This window comes from Populus nigra, chromosome 11, assembly GCF_951802175.1.
Source record: "Populus nigra chromosome 11, ddPopNigr1.1, whole genome shotgun sequence".
Taxonomy (NCBI): domain Eukaryota; kingdom Viridiplantae; phylum Streptophyta; class Magnoliopsida; order Malpighiales; family Salicaceae; genus Populus; species Populus nigra.
Window position 1 is genome coordinate 1,253,776 of NC_084862.1, and position 17,136 is coordinate 1,270,911.

At 30.7% G+C, this 17,136-nt stretch overlaps 6 protein-coding genes across 6 annotated transcripts; all 6 read left to right on the forward strand.

Moving 5' to 3' along the window:
* Positions 1 to 1,024: 1,024 nt before the first annotated feature.
* On the forward strand, positions 1,025 to 1,658 carry LOC133668761 (uncharacterized). Its single transcript, XM_062088750.1, has one exon. The coding sequence runs from the start codon at positions 1,263 to 1,265 to the stop codon at positions 1,527 to 1,529; it is 267 nt and encodes an 88-aa protein (XP_061944734.1). The 5' UTR covers positions 1,025 to 1,262; the 3' UTR covers positions 1,530 to 1,658.
* Positions 1,659 to 2,510: 852 nt separating this feature from the next.
* Positions 2,511 to 3,127, forward strand: LOC133668294 (uncharacterized). The gene has a single exon (XM_062088070.1). It carries the CDS (start codon positions 2,730 to 2,732, stop codon positions 2,997 to 2,999), a length of 270 nt encoding a protein of 89 aa, XP_061944054.1. The 5' UTR covers positions 2,511 to 2,729; the 3' UTR covers positions 3,000 to 3,127.
* Positions 3,128 to 6,172: 3,045 nt separating this feature from the next.
* On the forward strand, positions 6,173 to 6,799 carry LOC133668742 (uncharacterized). The gene has a single exon (XM_062088725.1). The coding sequence runs from the start codon at positions 6,404 to 6,406 to the stop codon at positions 6,668 to 6,670; it is 267 nt and encodes an 88-aa protein (XP_061944709.1). The 5' UTR covers positions 6,173 to 6,403; the 3' UTR covers positions 6,671 to 6,799.
* Positions 6,800 to 7,819: 1,020 nt separating this feature from the next.
* LOC133668822 (uncharacterized) lies at positions 7,820 to 8,364 on the forward strand. Its single transcript, XM_062088837.1, has one exon. It carries the CDS (start codon positions 7,967 to 7,969, stop codon positions 8,234 to 8,236), a length of 270 nt encoding a protein of 89 aa, XP_061944821.1. The 5' UTR covers positions 7,820 to 7,966; the 3' UTR covers positions 8,237 to 8,364.
* A 2,181-nt stretch (positions 8,365 to 10,545) lies between these two features.
* On the forward strand, positions 10,546 to 11,173 carry LOC133668767 (uncharacterized). The gene has a single exon (XM_062088761.1). It carries the CDS (start codon positions 10,778 to 10,780, stop codon positions 11,042 to 11,044), a length of 267 nt encoding a protein of 88 aa, XP_061944745.1. The 5' UTR covers positions 10,546 to 10,777; the 3' UTR covers positions 11,045 to 11,173.
* Positions 11,174 to 13,397: 2,224 nt separating this feature from the next.
* LOC133668036 (uncharacterized) lies at positions 13,398 to 14,159 on the forward strand. Its single transcript, XM_062087775.1, has one exon. The coding sequence runs from the start codon at positions 13,576 to 13,578 to the stop codon at positions 13,843 to 13,845; it is 270 nt and encodes an 89-aa protein (XP_061943759.1). The 5' UTR covers positions 13,398 to 13,575; the 3' UTR covers positions 13,846 to 14,159.
* Positions 14,160 to 17,136: the final 2,977 nt, after the last annotated feature.

A 17,136-nucleotide genomic window follows, 5' to 3' on the forward strand; every position in this document is an offset into this window, starting at 1 on the left:
GTGTAATATCATTTGAGAAAAATTCGGTGAAATGGTATATTTTTACTTTATCGTATTTCAGAAATGCCACATATACTAAATATTGTTATTTTTAAGAATAACTAGGTGAAATTTCATGTCTCAACTGGTTGATTGGTAGAATCTAGTTGTATAAATCGGTCGACCGTTTCATGCAAAAACTATAATTTAATAAACTTTTTCTTTCAAATATATTTTGAATGAAAATATACATTTTTGTTCAACTTGTAGACTAAAAAATAAACTTCAATTAAAATCTCAAAAGGTTATTATTTACATAGTAGTTGTCTTTTGTTTTTTAATGTCAATGATATAGTCAGTCTTACGATAACAGATGATTCTGAGCAGTCATGTATGGGTCTATCATAACCCATAACTAAATGAAATCTGATTCAAATAAATTATGAGGATGGCTTAATATATGATTTTATGAAAAAAAAAAAGAATAGGTTTAGGCTTAGAGAGAAGGCCTAATCGCGTTAGACGAGAATACCTCTCAATTGGACTATAATTTTTTTATTAAGCACTCAAATTTTTTATTGGAGATTTTGAATGTCATTTCTTGTATAGTAGTCGCTACGTTGCTATGTGAACTATTTGATTTTTAGATATAAAAAAATATCATTAAGACCATCTAATTTTAACAGTTTTGAGATTTTCTTTATTAATTTTGGAATTGATCAACTAGTTTCACTTACTCTTATGAACCGGTTAACTGATTGAATCAAATAATTGAAATTTTATTTTGTTGCGCTTTTAGGAGTTACATTTACTAAATATTACTATTGTGAAGCGGACAACTATCTTATTTCTCTTTAAAATAATGATATTTAGTAAATATTATGTTTTTATAATATAATATAATAAAAATATATATTATTTTTTTTAAAATATTTTTAAAAACAAAGCAAACTAGCTAGTAAAATAAATAAATAAAAAGAAACTTATTTTTTCTCAATTTTTTTTAATGAAAAAGATGTATTCCCGTGATTAAACGGGAAATAGAGACCACTTGTCTTATAAAAAATACCGTTGGCCTTCGCCGGTTTCCTCACTCAAAACCACCACCAAGAAGCCTTGAGCCTCTGGTTTTTCTCCTACACTTTTGGTACACTCACCTATATAACCAAACCCCTTGACTCCCATTTACTTCATCAAATCATAGCTCCTGATATCTTAATCTCTACAAATCCCACTTCAAAGATTTTCCAACTCGTTGGTTCTATATTACAGTAACAGAGAAAATGAGTTCAGCAAGCAAAGCTTGGTTGGTTGCAGCAGCTGTTGGAGGTGTTGAGGCCTTGAAAGACCAAGGGTTCTGCAGGTGGAACTACACCTTGAGATCCCTGCACCAACATGCCAAGAACCATGTCGGATCAGCCTCTCAGGCCAAGAAGCTTTCTTCTTCATCTTCTGCCATGATCTCGGATAAAGTCAAGGAAGTGAGAGCAAAACAGTCTGAGGAATCTCTAAGAAAAGTCATGTATTTGAGCTGTTGGGGTCCTTACTAAAGCTAAGAAGCAAGATGAAATTGAGAAAATTATCGTGATAGGATTACCCTGATTGTTGCAAGTTGATGTAAATATTTGTAAATTTTGGTGCCGACTTAATGGAATCAAACTATATTAATTCTTGATTAATTTTCCTTGCACCATTTACTTTTTTCTGTTTTCCCATTTCTTTTGGAGAGGATCATGACAAGGTTCAAGTTTAGTGCATCACAGCATTTGCTAAGGATATTTGAATCAATTGCAATCTCAAGATAGAATCTAAATTCTTATTTAGTTAAGAAAATCTATTAAAAAAAGCTAGGCCTGTAACTTTGACTGGTTTTTTAATGACATGAATGGGTTAAGAAATAATTATTGGATTAAAACCTTACCCCGTTTTTGGAGCCAATTGGAAGTTTTTATATATATATATATATATATATATATATATATCTGTTAAATGAAGATCAATAGGGCTTATTTACTTCAATGTCATAACTTTTGAACTTTCAAGAAGCTTGGAATGTTGCAAAATGGTTGAACTTGACAGAAAAAATTAGTATTTTCTTGAATATCTGAAAAATGAATTAGCTCGTAAGAAATAATATTTTTGAAGTGAATAATGTTTCGTAACATAAGAGAATCCATTTGATCACAGCTCAAGTCGTTTATGCATCAAAAGTTTGCTGGATGACATGTCTGGATAAGGAGAGCTTGGGAGCTGAGAACTTGGTATTTTGTGACACATGCAATGGATCTACAATTATTGTCTGTCCTTTACTCACGCCCCACTCCTGAAGAAAAACAAGTGGATTTGCCTCCTATACTTGAGGCTCACTTCGGATTTTTATAAAGCAAACCGTGTGCCTCTTACCAAAACAAGGCCCCGCTCTAGCAACATGATAAGATGCATGAAAAAGAAATGTATTTAATGCCACCAAGTGGTCCTTGATGGACATAAAGATTCAGTCCCATCATAGCATGACCACACTACAATAATACCACTGGCTCCCCTAAGCCAAAACCACCAGCCACGGCTTGTTCCTAGCTTCCGGTTTCCTCCAAATTTCTGGCACCTAGTCCCCTACTCTCTTTATAAGCAAATCCCAGTTTGCCATTTACATCATCGACACGAATTCTCAATTACATCTCATCTTTTTCAACTAAAAATCCCACATCAAAGAGTTTCCAACTATTGTTCTATTTTATATAACAAAGAAAATGAGTTCAGCAAGTAAAGCTTGGTTGGTAGCTGCTGCTATTGGAGGTGTTGAGGCCTTGAAAGACCAAGGCTTCTGTAGGTGGAACTACACATTGAGATCGCTACACCAACATGCCAAGAACCATGTCGGGTCAATTTCTCAGGCTAATAAGAAGCTCCCTTATTCATCTTCTGCCATTATTTCAAGTAAAGTCAAGGAAGAGAAGGCGAAACAGTCAGAGGAGTCTCTAAGAAAAGTCATGTATTTGAGTTGTTGGGGTCCAAACTGATACTCTCAAGAAAAAAGAAATTCTGAGGAAATCAGTTCATAGGATTAGAGTAAATTTTTGCAATTTGATTTAAACTGTAAATGCTTGTGCTGATTGCCAATCAAATATATCTCATTTTATTGGCAAAATCTTGGGAAAATGCCTTAAAGTAACATTAACAAAGGATATGGCTCCTGTTAAAAAAAAAACCAGCATCTCAATTGGAGGAGGGGTTGTATCACAGAAGCTAAATATCTTGATAAGTTGATAAATTAGGACAAATCTTAAACTGGAATTCTCAATTTCAATTTGGCCCAGAAGAAAATTAGTTTAGGAATATTTCTTTACTCACAAGTGTTCACGGCAGGGTGATGATCACTGTATGTGAAATGAAACAGGCCTTTAAATTACAAAAGAATTGTTTAAATAACTAACCCGAAGAATTTGTGAATAATTATCTGATGAATTTGTGAAAAACTTAACACAGAAATTGGGTTTTTATAGACAACAATTATAAAAGAAAGATGTGTGGTGGTCTAAATATGGGATTAGCCTTAAAAAATATCTTGGGACGTGAAGAATTTCAAACCCTGTTAATTTGGTGAAAACTTTGGTGTTATCATTGATGTTAGCAAAACGTTATCTAGAAAAAGCTATTGGTATAGAAAATATATACTTGATTTGCATAGACATGTGATTATTGGCTTGGTGTATGGATCACGACCCCAAGACAATAACAAAGAGGCGAAGGTTTATTGCCATTTGGGCCAACAAAAACAATTTTGTTTTTGGTAAAAATGCATGCCATCATTTTCCTCTCATGTTCTTTAAACAAACATGCTCGAAAGACATGAAAAGAAAAGAAAAAATAAAAAAAGAAGAAGAAGAAAACTTGCTTGTTTTGTATAGAGTTTACAAGTGTAGATAGTTTTTGTTAAAACTTTTTGCAAGAAAGAACAAAGTTTAATTATCTTGCTTAGAGGTAGATTAGTAAAAAAAAAAAAGAGAGTGTAAAAGTACGCAATATGATTATCTGAATGAGTGTATAAGTTCAAGACGCATTACATGAGAAGTCCAAGGACTAAAAAAGGATTCTTAATTCTTATCGAAGAGAATGATCATGTTTTGGGGAGAGGTAGTCATAAAGACTTTAAGAAAGATTTGTGATGTTTTTTATAGACAAGTGGTTATAGAATAATGAAAAAGAATATCTTATACTTTAGAAAATATAAGGTCATGGATTAGGAGACATGTATGAAGATTCAATTAAGACTTGAAGATTTTACTATAAAAATTTAAAGAAGCTAGAGTTTATTTGCAATATCACTTCCTCAAGTTGGATGGGATAATTTTTTTTGTTTGTTTATTCTAATTTCATGCTTGCAAGAGTTATTTTTCAATGTTATTGTAATCTTTATATATATATATATAAACTCAATTACTCTTTGTTTATTTTTTTTATTATCTAATTAAAATAAAACTGACTTATTAAATTTAAATGAGGTTATAACATGAGTTATTTTTTTTATTTCTTCTAAATGCGCTTGTGACACCTAATTGTCTTTTTTTTTTAATTTTGATTTTTATTTTAAACGATACATTTTTTTTAAAAGAAGTCTTCTTTTTTAAAATTATATATTTTTTAATTTATGTTTGCATTAATATCTCTTCTCTGTTATTTTTTTATTTTTTTAATTGATTTTTCCTTCAATTTCCTTCATATCCTTTGGTTTAATTTTATTTTCAAATCAAACTTATTTCTTATTCTTTTGATATATTTAAACCTTTTACAAATTGATTTTTTTTTAATTGTATTCCTTTACATTTGATTTCAATTGATTTTTCTATTGAATTTGGTTCATGTTCTTTGTTTTTCTTCTTGTCTTCTATCAGGTTAGTCTCATCCTCATTACAAAGGTCATGAGTTTTGAAAATCAACACTGATTGATTTTGAATTTTTTAGGTTTTTTTTATTAAATTGATTTATTTTTAATTTTATCTTTTAACATTTATTTTTTTAATTGGTTTTTTTATTTTTTTTATGTGAGGTTATCTTAATCATATGCCTATAGTCTCAGTTGCTTAATCCAAGTTGACTTAGATTTTTTTCATATATACATATAATTTTTTTAATTCCATTGCTAAGTATCTTTTTATTAAGAATTTTGCTTTGTTATTTTTTTTTTTTACCTTCCATGCGGTTGGTCTCAGTCTCATAACCACGGTTATGGGTTTTAAAAGTTAACATTTGTTAACTTTGATTTTTTTAGGTTTTTTTTAAATTAATTTTTTTTCAATTTCATCCTTCAACATTTTAATTTTTGGAATTGATCTTCATGCTTTTTTTTTCACTTGTCTTTTCATGGAGCTATTCCAATCTAGTGCTCAAGATCGTGGAGTTAGTGAGTTAATCTAGGTTGACCAAAATTTTCTTTTTTTTATTGATTTTTTTAAAATATTTATTTTTAGTTTTGTCACTTAATATTGACTTGTTTAATAGTTGAGTTTTATTTTTTTTAATTTGTCTTTGTTAACAATTCTTTGTATTGTTTATTAGCATGAATAATCTTTTGATTAAACAACAAATTTATTTTAAAAAATGAAGTTATTGGACATAATTAAGTAGATAACATTAGTTGCATGATCAAATATTTTAATTTTAATAATTCATTGATTAAATATTAATTTATTTAATTAAATATATGTATAAATATTTTAATATATGATTGAGAATTTTTTATATAAAAAACATGAAGAAAAACTTATTTATTCTTTATTTTTTTATTAAAAAGGATATATAATCCTCTCCGAAGAGCTGTTGAAATAGTTTGTTGTAGTTTTCTAGACCATCACAATTGCTTACAGACAGTCCTCAGTATTACTTCAATTGTCTTCAAAAAGAGTCTTGCCCAAAACAAAACATTGATTGAGAAGTGACAAACCCCATTTGTTTAATGCGTGTGACTCAGAGCAGAGACAAGTTTGATATTAGAACAAATGGATTTAAATAATATTTTATTATTTTAAAAATTTTATTTTTAACCTTTTCGTATTAAAATGATTTGAAAAAAATAAAATAAAATTATTTTTTTAAAAGTAAAAACAAACTAGGTATAATAAAAAAACTTAATTTATCTCCATTTTTTTAATGACCAAACTGTATTCCAATAATTGAAGGGGAAATAGAGGCCACTTGTCTTATAAAAAATACCGTTGGCCTTCGCCGGTTTCCTCACTCAAAACCACCACCAAGAAGCCTTGAGCCTCTGGTTTTTCTCCTACACTTTTGGTACACTCACCTATATAACCAAACCCCTTGACTCCCATTTACTTCATCAAATCATAGCTCCTGATATCTTAATCTCTACAAATCCCACTTCAAAGATTTTCCAACTCGTTGGTTCTATATTACAGTAACAGAGAAAATGAGTTCAGCAAGCAAAGCTTGGTTGGTTGCAGCAGCTGTTGGAGGTGTTGAGGCCTTGAAAGACCAAGGGTTCTGCAGGTGGAACTACACCTTGAGATCCCTGCACCAACATGCCAAGAACCATGTCAGATCAGCCTCTCAGGCCAAGAAGCTTTCTTCTTCATCTTCTGCCATGATCTCGGATAAAGTCAAGGAAGTGAGAGCAAAACAGTCTGAGGAATCTCTAAGAAAAGTCATGTATTTGAGCTGTTGGGGTCCTTACTAAAGCTAAGAAGCAAGATGAAATTGAGAAAATTATCGTGATAGGATTACCCTGATTGTTGCAAGTTGATGTAAATATTTGTAAATTTTGGTGCCGACTTAATAGAATCAAACTATATTAATTCTTGATTAATTTTCCTTGCACCATTTACTTTTTTCTGTTTTCCCATTTCTTTTGGAGAGGATCATGACAAGGTTCAAGTTTAGTGCATCACAGCATTTGCTAAGGATATTTGAATCAATTGCAATCTCAAGATAGAATCTAAATTCTTATATGGTTAAGAAAATCTATATAAAAAAAATCCAGGTCTAACTTTGACTGGTTTTTTAATTACTTAAATGGATTAAGAAATAATTATTGGATTAAAACCTTACCCCGTTTTTGGAGCCAATTGGAAGTTCTTTATATATATATATAGTATCTGTTAAATGAAGATCAATAAGGATTACTTTCTCCAATGTCAGAACTTTTGAACTTTCAAGAAACTTGGAATGCTACAAAATGGTTGAAGTTGACACAAAAAATTAGTGTTTTCTTTAATATCTGAAAAATGAATTAGCTCACTGCTCAAGTCGTTTATGCATCAAAATTTTGCGGAACAACTTGGTATTTTTTTTATTATTATTATTAATATGAGTGTTTAGATGAACTTACTCGTATATTAATTAATTTTATAAGTTTTAAGTTAATAATCATATAAATTTTTAATAATTATTATATAAACAACTACATAGTTTAAATATAAAATCATAAAAAGAAAATTCTTTTAATCCTAGAATTTTATTACTAACCACCTCTAGACAGTTAAGAACTTGGTATTTTGTGACGCATGGAATGGATCTACAATTATTGTCTGTCCTTTACTCAAGCCCCACTCCTGAAGAAAAACAAGTGGATTTGCCTCCTATACTTGAGGCTCACTTCGGATTTTTATAAAGCAAACCGTGTGCCTCTTTACCAAAACAAGGCCCCGCTCTAGCAACATGATAAGATGCATGAAAAAGAAATGTCTTTAATGCCACCAAGTGGTCCTTGATAGACATAAAGATTCAGTCCCATCATAGCATAGCCACACTAAAATAATACCACTGGCTCCCCGAAACGAAAACCACCAGCTACAGCTTGTTCCTAGCTTCCGGTTTCCTCCAAATTTCTGGCACCATCGACACGATCGACATTGAATCCCAGTTTGCCATTTACACCATCGACACGAATTCTCAATTACATCTCATCCTTTTCAACTAAAAATCCCACATCAAAGAGTTTGCAACTATTGTTCTATTTTATATTACAGAGAAAATGAGTTCAGCAAGGAAAGCTTGGTTGGTAGCTGCTGCTATTGGAGGTGTAGAGGCCTTGAAAGACCAAGGCTTCTGTAGGTGGAACTACACATTGAGATCGCTACACCAACATGCCAAGAACCATGTCGGGTCAATTTCTCAGGCTAATAAGAAGCTCCCTTATTCATCTTCTGCCATTATTTCAAGTAAATTCAAGGAAGAGAAGGCGAAACAGTCAGAGGAGTCTCTAAGAAAAGTCATGTATTTGAGTTGTTGGGGTCCAAACTGATACTCTCAAGAAAAAAGAAATTCTGAGGAAATCAGTTCATAGGATTAGAGTAAATTTTTCCAAGTTAATTTAAACAGCAAATACTTGTGCTGATTGCCAATTAAATACATCTCATTTTATTGGCAAAATCTCGGGAAAATGGCCTTAAAAGTAACATTAACAAAGGATATGGCCCCTGTCAAAAAAAATAAAAAAAAATAAAATCAGCAACTCAATTGGAGGGGGGGTTGCATCCCAAAAGCTAAATATCTTGATAAGTTGACAAATTAATGCAAATCTTGAACTGGAATTCTCAATTTCAATTTGGCCCAGAAGAAAATTAGTTTAGGAGAGTATATTTGTTAACTCTCAAGTGTTCACGGCAGGGTGATGATCACTGAATGTGAATGAAACAAGCCTTTAAATTACAACAGGACTGTATAAATAATTAACTGAAGAATTTGTGAACAATTAACTGATGAATTTGTGAAAAAGATTCACACAGAAATTGTGTTTTTATAGACAACGATTATAGATGAAGATGTGTGGGGGTCTAATTATGGGATTAGCCTTACAAAATAAGCTCAGCATGGAACCAGAGACTTTTAATGTTCAAGTTAGGAAGTATAAAAGAGAAAATGAGAACAATGTAAGAAGAATGAATTGTAGAGGAGTAAAATGTTCAATATCAAAAGCCTCTCTTGTTTATCTGTGATTCAACGTATTTCTGGATTTGAATCACATCGGCTTATCTTGGGATGTCTTGACAACAATTATTCGGTGGAAATGTAGGTGTCATCATTGATCGTAGTGCCATGCAATGTTGGGTTGGCTAATGTTAGCAAAACATTGGCTAGAAATAGCTAGAGGTATAGAAAAGAGACGCTTGATTTGCATAGACATGTAACTATTGGCTAGATAAGTGGTGTTAATCCTTCATCAAAATGTGTATTAACAAAGAATCTGTTAGTAAAGCATAGAGAAAAGTTGTTTGTGTGGGTGATTAGCAATACATTAAGGTGTGCGTCATCAACAAGAAATTCTTTTTGGGACTAGGGGCAGTTGTTTGGGTCGGGCCCCAGATAGCAAGGGTGTTGTTGTTTGGACCACAACCCAGACAATAACAAGGAGACAAAGATTTGTTGCCATTTGGGCTAACCACAACAGTTTTGTTTTTCTAAAAAATATACACCATTATTTTCTTCTCATGGAGACTTGAAATATATAAAATAAAATTAATTGTTTTGTATAGAGGTTACAAGCGTGGGTAATTTTTGTCAAACGTTTTTGCCAAAAAGAAGAGAGTTTAATTGTCTTCTCATTAAAAGAAGTAATCTAGTTAAAAAAAGAGAGTGTAAAAGTAAGTAATATGATAAGTTGAGGATGCATTCCATGAGAAGTTCAAAGACTGAAAAAGGATCCTTGATTCTTATTGGACACAAGTAATCACGAAAACTCTTATACTTTTGAAAATATATGGTTATAGAGTCTTGGAGATTCAATTGATACAAGGAAATCTTAGTATGAAGATTTAGAAGAGCTGGATTTTATTTCTACTATAAGTTACATTTTTATCATACAATCTAAAATTAATTCGGACTTTTTTTATTTCAATTTCATGCTTGCAAAAGTTATTTTTCTAGGTTATTATGATTTTTATAAAAAAAATCATTTACTATTATTATTTATTTATTTATTATTTTATTAAAATAAAACTGACTTATTAAACCTAAACAGGGTTATAAATTGACTTATTTTTTTTAATTTTAAATGTGCTTGGGACATCTAAACTATCATTTTATTTTATTTTAACTTTTTAATTTTAATTGATACTTTTCTTGAAAAAAAATCTTTTTTAATTTTTTTAATTTATATTTGAATTAATATCATTTCTCTATGATTTTTTATTTTATTTTTTTATCTTTTTTTAATTGGTTTTTTCTTCAATTTCAACCTTATCGTTTGGTTTAACTTCATTTTCAAATCAAACATGATTTTTATTGTTTTTATTTTTTAAAATTTTTTACTAATTGAATTATTTTTTTTCAATTTCATCCCTCAGCATTTGATTATAATTTATTTTTTTTATTAAATTTGGTCTATATTTTTTATTATTATTATTTGTTTTGTTTTGAATTTTTTTTATTATATATAATTTTTTAATTTCATTTCCTAATATTTTTTTATATTTGTTTCTTGTTTTTTTATTGAGAGCAGTCCCATCTTTATTACTAGGAGGAGTTCCGAAGGTTAACAACTTTGGTTTTTTTATCTCTATTTTTTTAATGACCAAGTTGTATTCCAATAATTAAAGGGGAAATAGAGACCACTTGTCTTATAAAAATTACCGTTGGCCTTTGCTGGTTTCCTCACTCAAAACCACCACGAAGAAACCTTGAGCCTCTGGTTTTTCTCCTACACTTTTGGTACACTCACCTATATAACCAAACCCCTTTACTCCCCTTTACTTCATCAAATCATAGCTCCTGATATCTTAATCTCTACAAATCCCACTTCAAAGAGTTTTCAACTTGTTGGTTCTATATTACAGTAACATCGAAAATGAGTTCAGCAAGCAAAGCTTGGTTGGTTGCAGCAGCTGTTGGAGGTGTCGAGGCCTTGAAAGACCAAGGGTTCTGCAGGTGGAACTACACCTTGAGATCCCTGCACCAACATGCCAAGAACCATGTCAGATCAGCCTCTCAGGCCAAGAAGCTTTCTTCTTCATCTTCTGCCATGATCTCGGATAAAGTCAAGGAAGTGACAGCAAAACAGTCTGAGGAATCTCTAAGAAAAGTCATGTATTTGAGCTGTTGGGGTCCTTACTAAAACTAAGAAGCAAGATGAAATTGAGGAAATTATCGTGATAGGATTACCCTGATTGTTGCAAGTTGATGTAAATATTTGTAAATTTTGGTGCTGGCTTAATGGAATCAAACCATATTATTTTTGGATTAATTTTTCCTTGCACCATTTATTTTATATTTTCTGTTTTCCCATTTCTTTTCGCAGGCCCTCATGTAGCAAAGTGAAAGCGATCATGACAAGGTTAATTTTAGTGCGCACCACAGCTAAAATAAATAAATTGAGGGGCATTTGTCAAAGATATTTGCATCAATCGGAATCTCACTAGAATCTAAATTATAGTTTGGTAAAAATAAAAATTCAATTCAAGAAACATTAGATTTAGAACTTAAACTGGTTTTTCAAGGACAAAAATGGATTAAGAAATAATTATTGGACCTTTTGGAGCGAAAAGGAAGTTCTTTATGTCTTTTGCTTTTTTGCATAAATGAAGATCAATAGGGATTATTTTCTTCGATGTCAAAACTTATGAAATTTCAAGAAACTTGGGAATGTTGCAAAATGGTTGAACTGGCCCAAAACATTAACATTTTCTTGAATCTCTGAAAGATGAATTAGATCGCAAGAAATACTTTTTTTGAAGTGAATAATGTTTCGTAACGTAAGGGAATCATCTGTCCACTACTCGTAAGAAAATAAATTATTTGGATAAATAATCGGTTTCTTTTAAAGGTTGATCTTTACCTAACGGTGTAAATATTATCATTACTTTTTTTTTTATGTATATTTTTAAAGGTTGTAAAGGAATATCATAATTTATTAATCTGTTTTTAGTGGTTATTTTTTAAAATTACTAGTTTTTTTTTATAAATTTTAACAAAATAATATCATTTGAAAAAAAATGATGAAATAATACATTTTCACCGTATTGTACTTCAAAAGCGTAACATTTACTAAATATTGTTGTTTCTAAAAGTGACTGGGTGAATCTTCAATCACCTAGCTCAAGTGGTTGACTAATTAATTGAATTTAGTTGTATGAATTGATCGATTATTTTACATAAAAACTATAATTTTAATGAACTTTTTCTTCCAAATATATTTTAAAAGTCAAGATATATATTTTTATCCAACTTGTAAACTCAAAAATAGACTCTAATTAAAATCTCAAAAGATTATTGTACACAAAATGTCTGTCCTTTGTTTTTCAATATCAATGATGTAGTTGGACTTGCGATAACAGGTGATTCTAAAGAGTTAGGTGTGAGTCTACCAAAACAAAATGCGATTTGGCCCAAACATATTACTTGTATGACCTAATAGATATATTTATGGACCAATGAAACATATCTAAACTCAGAGAGTACGGCTAATCGCGCCAGACCAAAATAACTCTCAGAAGGACTATAACTTCTTATTAGATGCTCAAATTCTTTATAGGAGTTCTCGGAGGCTGTTTTCTCTATAGTAGTCACTGCGTTACTATGCGAACCATCAAATCTTTAAATATAAAAAATCTAGCTGAGACACCTCGAATTTAGTAGTTTTGAGATTTTTTTGTTATTTTTAGAATTAGTCGACCGATTTCACTGATCATTATGAATCAGTCAACCAGCTGTTGAGCCAGATAATTAAAATTTTACTTTGTCGTGCTTCAGAAGCACGATATTTATTAAATGTTGTTATTTTTAAACGTGATAATTATTTTATCTCTTTTAAATATAACAATATTTAATAAATATTATATTTTTAAAACGCAATAAAGTGAAAATATACCATTTCATTAAAAAATTTGTTTCTTTGTTAATTTGCCAATTATTTTGATTTTATATGCTAATTTTCCAATTTATCTTTTTTTTTCCAGTAACACGGCTAGTTATAAGGTGCTGGTTCTTTAATTTTTTCTGTTCTCAACTGTGATACATAACAATTAATTTTTTTGGCACGACTGTTATTTTGGAAAAAAAAATCGTATCTTGTGACACATGCAATGGATCTACATTTACTATTGTCTTCAGTAAGTAATCCTGTACGTTCCCTGTTTCTGAGTAGATGCCTAGACAAATGCTAAAATGCTATCCTTCCAGCCCCACTATTAAAGAAAAACAAGTGGATTTGCCTCCAATACTTGAGGCTCCATTTTGATTTTTATAAAGCAAACCGTGTGCCTCTCGCCAAAACGAGTCCCCACTCCAGCTTTGTCGTCATTGAATATGATAAGATGCATGAAAAAGAAATCCCCCATTTTTTCTCCATTTGTATTTAATGGCACCAAGTGGTCCTTGATAGACATAAAGATTCAGTCCCATCCTAGCCTAACTGCACTAAAATAATACCATTGGCTTTAACTTATGCCAAAACCACCAGCCACAGCTTATCCCTGGCTTCCGGTTTCCTCCAATTTTCGGGTCCCCTAGTCCCCTCCTCTCTATATAAGCAACCCCCAGCTTGTCATCTACACCATCAAACATAATTTCCCTTGTCAATTACATCTCAACTTTTTCAAAACGTTGTCCATCTTCTAGCTGTTCAGTTCAATCAAAAGAAATAGAAAAATGAGTTCAACAAGTAAAGCTTGGGCTGTTGCCACTAGTATTGCAGCTGTGGAGGCTTTGAAAGATCAAGGATTTTGCAGATGGAACTACACAATAAGATCACTATACCAACATGCCAAGAACCAAGGCAAGTCATCCTCTCTGCCCAAGAAGCTCCCTTCTCCAGTTTCTACTGTGGTTGCAAGTAAAGTAAGAGAAAATCAGAAAGCAAGGCAATGCGAGGAGTCACTGAGGAAGGTCATGTACTTAAGTTGCTGGGGTCCTTACTAGCTAGGCAGTAAACTACCAGCAAGGAACTATGACCATGCATGGACTGGTTGCAGCATAGAGAATCGAAGTCTTTCCAAGAGAGACTCATTTGGAGAAACATGACAAGGCCGACTTCTTATGGCGATGGACGCTGGAACCCATCAACGATTATTCAGCTTCATTTGAATGTTATGCTCTAGCAATATATGTTTCAACCAATTGTAGTCTAATGAATTGTTGAATGATGGGAGCAAATTCTTTCCATTGCTGCAACATCTTGCAAGTGATGTAAACTGTAATTTTTTAGAATGAAACAGCATTTAAAATTAAGACTCGATTGAATCAATAAGCTAATTACATGAGTGGATTAAAGTCTTGTTCTCTCTCCTTTTAGCCCATAGGGATTAATTACTACAACGTCAAAACTTGTGTGCCTTCATGAAACTTGGACTGTGGCAGAGTGGATGAACCTAACACGACACTTTCTACTATAAGTTTATATATTGGGGTTAGGCTGCAGTCAAGTCTTGAGTAACATGATGTAATTAATTAACAAAAATTAAACCGCGTGGGGTTTTCAAAGTTGAAGATGCACTGTTTACTTTTTCGAAAGAGATGATTGGATTAAAAGGAAAAAAAAAGGTAAAATAAATAATGATTTTGAATTTTATATAAAAAGTTTATCTGGGTCTTTTATATTTTTTTGTTTTATAGATTATTGGTTCTAAATTTAATTTTGATATTAAAATTTAGTTTTTTTTTAGTGTTTTGTTTATATAAATATAAAAGGAGAGAGGATTCTTGGATTCTCAATAGAGAGTGTAAATTAGTTTTAATAGGTTCTATTTTCATTTTCAGTGACATTTGATTGACGGATTCTGAAAAAAACAAATGTAGTTCGTTGTCTTGTTTAAAAATAAACTTTTAAGAAATTAAAAAAAATAAAGGCAACCAAGGCAGGCTGGGCTGGAAGACTTGCGTGTTTGAGCTTCTTTTAAATTTTTTGTTTTTTTGTTATTTTATATTTTGATTAAAAAAATTATTAAATTTAATTAAGTTTAGAAGGTAGGTGACAAGTTTAACAATGTTATTATTTATTTATTTTTAAAAATTCTTTTTAGCTTTTTAAAAAATAATTTTTTATTATCAATGATTTATTTTTTTAAACCCCAACCTAAAAAAATATAATTTTAATTTCATTATTTATTATCATTGATCTACTTTTGTTATCGTAGTGTTATTATGATTTTGTTACTTAAAACCATAGTTATTAAACCCGGCCCGGGACCAGGTCGACCCGGTGGCTGGACCGGTCCGGGTTTAATAAAAGACCGGCTGTGGCAATAGCCCGGCCAAACCCGGACGACCCGGCGGGTCAACCCGGGACCCGGGCGACCCGGGCAAACCCGGACGAGACCCGGTTTTTTTTTTAAATGTGGGATTTGAAACCCATTAGTATATATACACTATGTTCCCATGAAAAAAACAATGTTTTTTCAATGTGGGATAAAAAAAACCTTTTGGTTTAAATACTTCAACTTAAAAGGATAACATAATATCTTTTCAATGTGGGATTTGAAGCCCTTTCATATATATACACTATGTTCCCATGAAAAAAACCATGTTTTTTCAATGTGGGATAAAAAACCTTTTGGTTTAAGTACTTCAACTTAAAAGGATAACAAAGTATCTTTTCGATGTGGGATTTGAAGCCCTTTCATATATATACTCCATGTTTCCATGTAAAAAACCATGTTTTTTCAATGTGGGATTTGAAGCCCTTTCATATATATACACTATGTCCCCATGAAAAAAACTATGTTTTTTCAATGTGGGATAAAAAAACCTTTTGATTTAAGTACTTCAACTTAAAAAGATAACATAATATCTTTTCAATGTGGGATTTGAAGCCCTTTCATATATATACTCCATGGTCCCATGTAAAAAACCATGTTTTTTCAATGTGGGATTTGAAACCCTTTCATATATATACACTATGTTCCCATGAAAAAAACAATGTTTTTTCAATGTGGGATAAAAAACCTTTTGGTTTAAATACTTCAACTTAAAAGGATAATATATTATCTTTTCAATGTGAGATTTGAAACCCTTTCATATATATACTCTATGTTCCCATGAAAAAAGTTATATTTTTTCAATGTGGGATTTGAAACCCATTAGTATATATACTCTATGTTTCCAAGGAAAAAGTTATGTTTTTTCAATGTGGGATTTGAAACCCATTAGTATATATACTCTATGTTTCCAAGAAAAAAATTATGTTTTTTCAATGTGGGATAAAAAACTTTTTAAAATATTTTTTTAAACTTCATAATATGTATAATCTATATTTACATGGATTTTTTCATATGAAATATTAAAAATTTAATTTTTTTTAATTTTTCCGAGTTAATCCGGGTTGACCCGAGTTGACCCATGAAACCCGGGACCCGGCCCTTTGGCCGGGTCAACCCCCGGGCCGGGTTTAATAACTATGCTTAAAACAAATGTTTTTATACAAAAAAATTATCATGTATTTTATTGTTATATAATTAAATGAAAAATAATTTTTGGGATAAAAAATTTATTGAATTTGATAACTAACATGATTTGCGTTGTGAGTTTGACTGGCCGATTTGAGTTGACTTAATTTTTTTAATTAAATGCTATTTTTTTACCGATTTTATTCTTCAACATTAAGTTAATTTATGATTGAATTTTCAATTTGTTTTTTTTCAAGATTATCCCTATGAATTTCATAGGTGAATCCATGTTAACCTAGGTAAATTAAATGTTTTTCTATTTCAATATTAAATAAAAATATCATTATTTATAGTTAGAATTTAATTTATTTAAAAAACATATTACTAATATCTAAATAATTTTTTTTTCCTTAAAATCTGCTACAACCCATGGCATAGCGCCGGAGTTTAAAGCTCTGTAAAAGGAATTCACAAGTTTGAACAAATATTTGGAGTAATTATTCATAATCTTTCGTAAAATAAGAAAACCAATATATTTTCTGATCACAGTCCACGTCGTTTCCATATCAACATTATGCATCGCGAGTCATTTTTTCTTTTTTGAACCCCTTGCAACTAAAGTTATTAAATTGGATATGCTAATAACTTATTTTAAGATTTGGATTAAACAAGTTATATAATTCGAATTGATTTTATTAATTAAAATGATATTATTTAATTTACTTTTTAAATTAAGTCAACTTTGAAACTAATTCAATCGGGTGATAATTTGATCCATCATATTTTTTAGTTTAACTAAGTTAACTATCATCTATTTAAAATAAAAAAT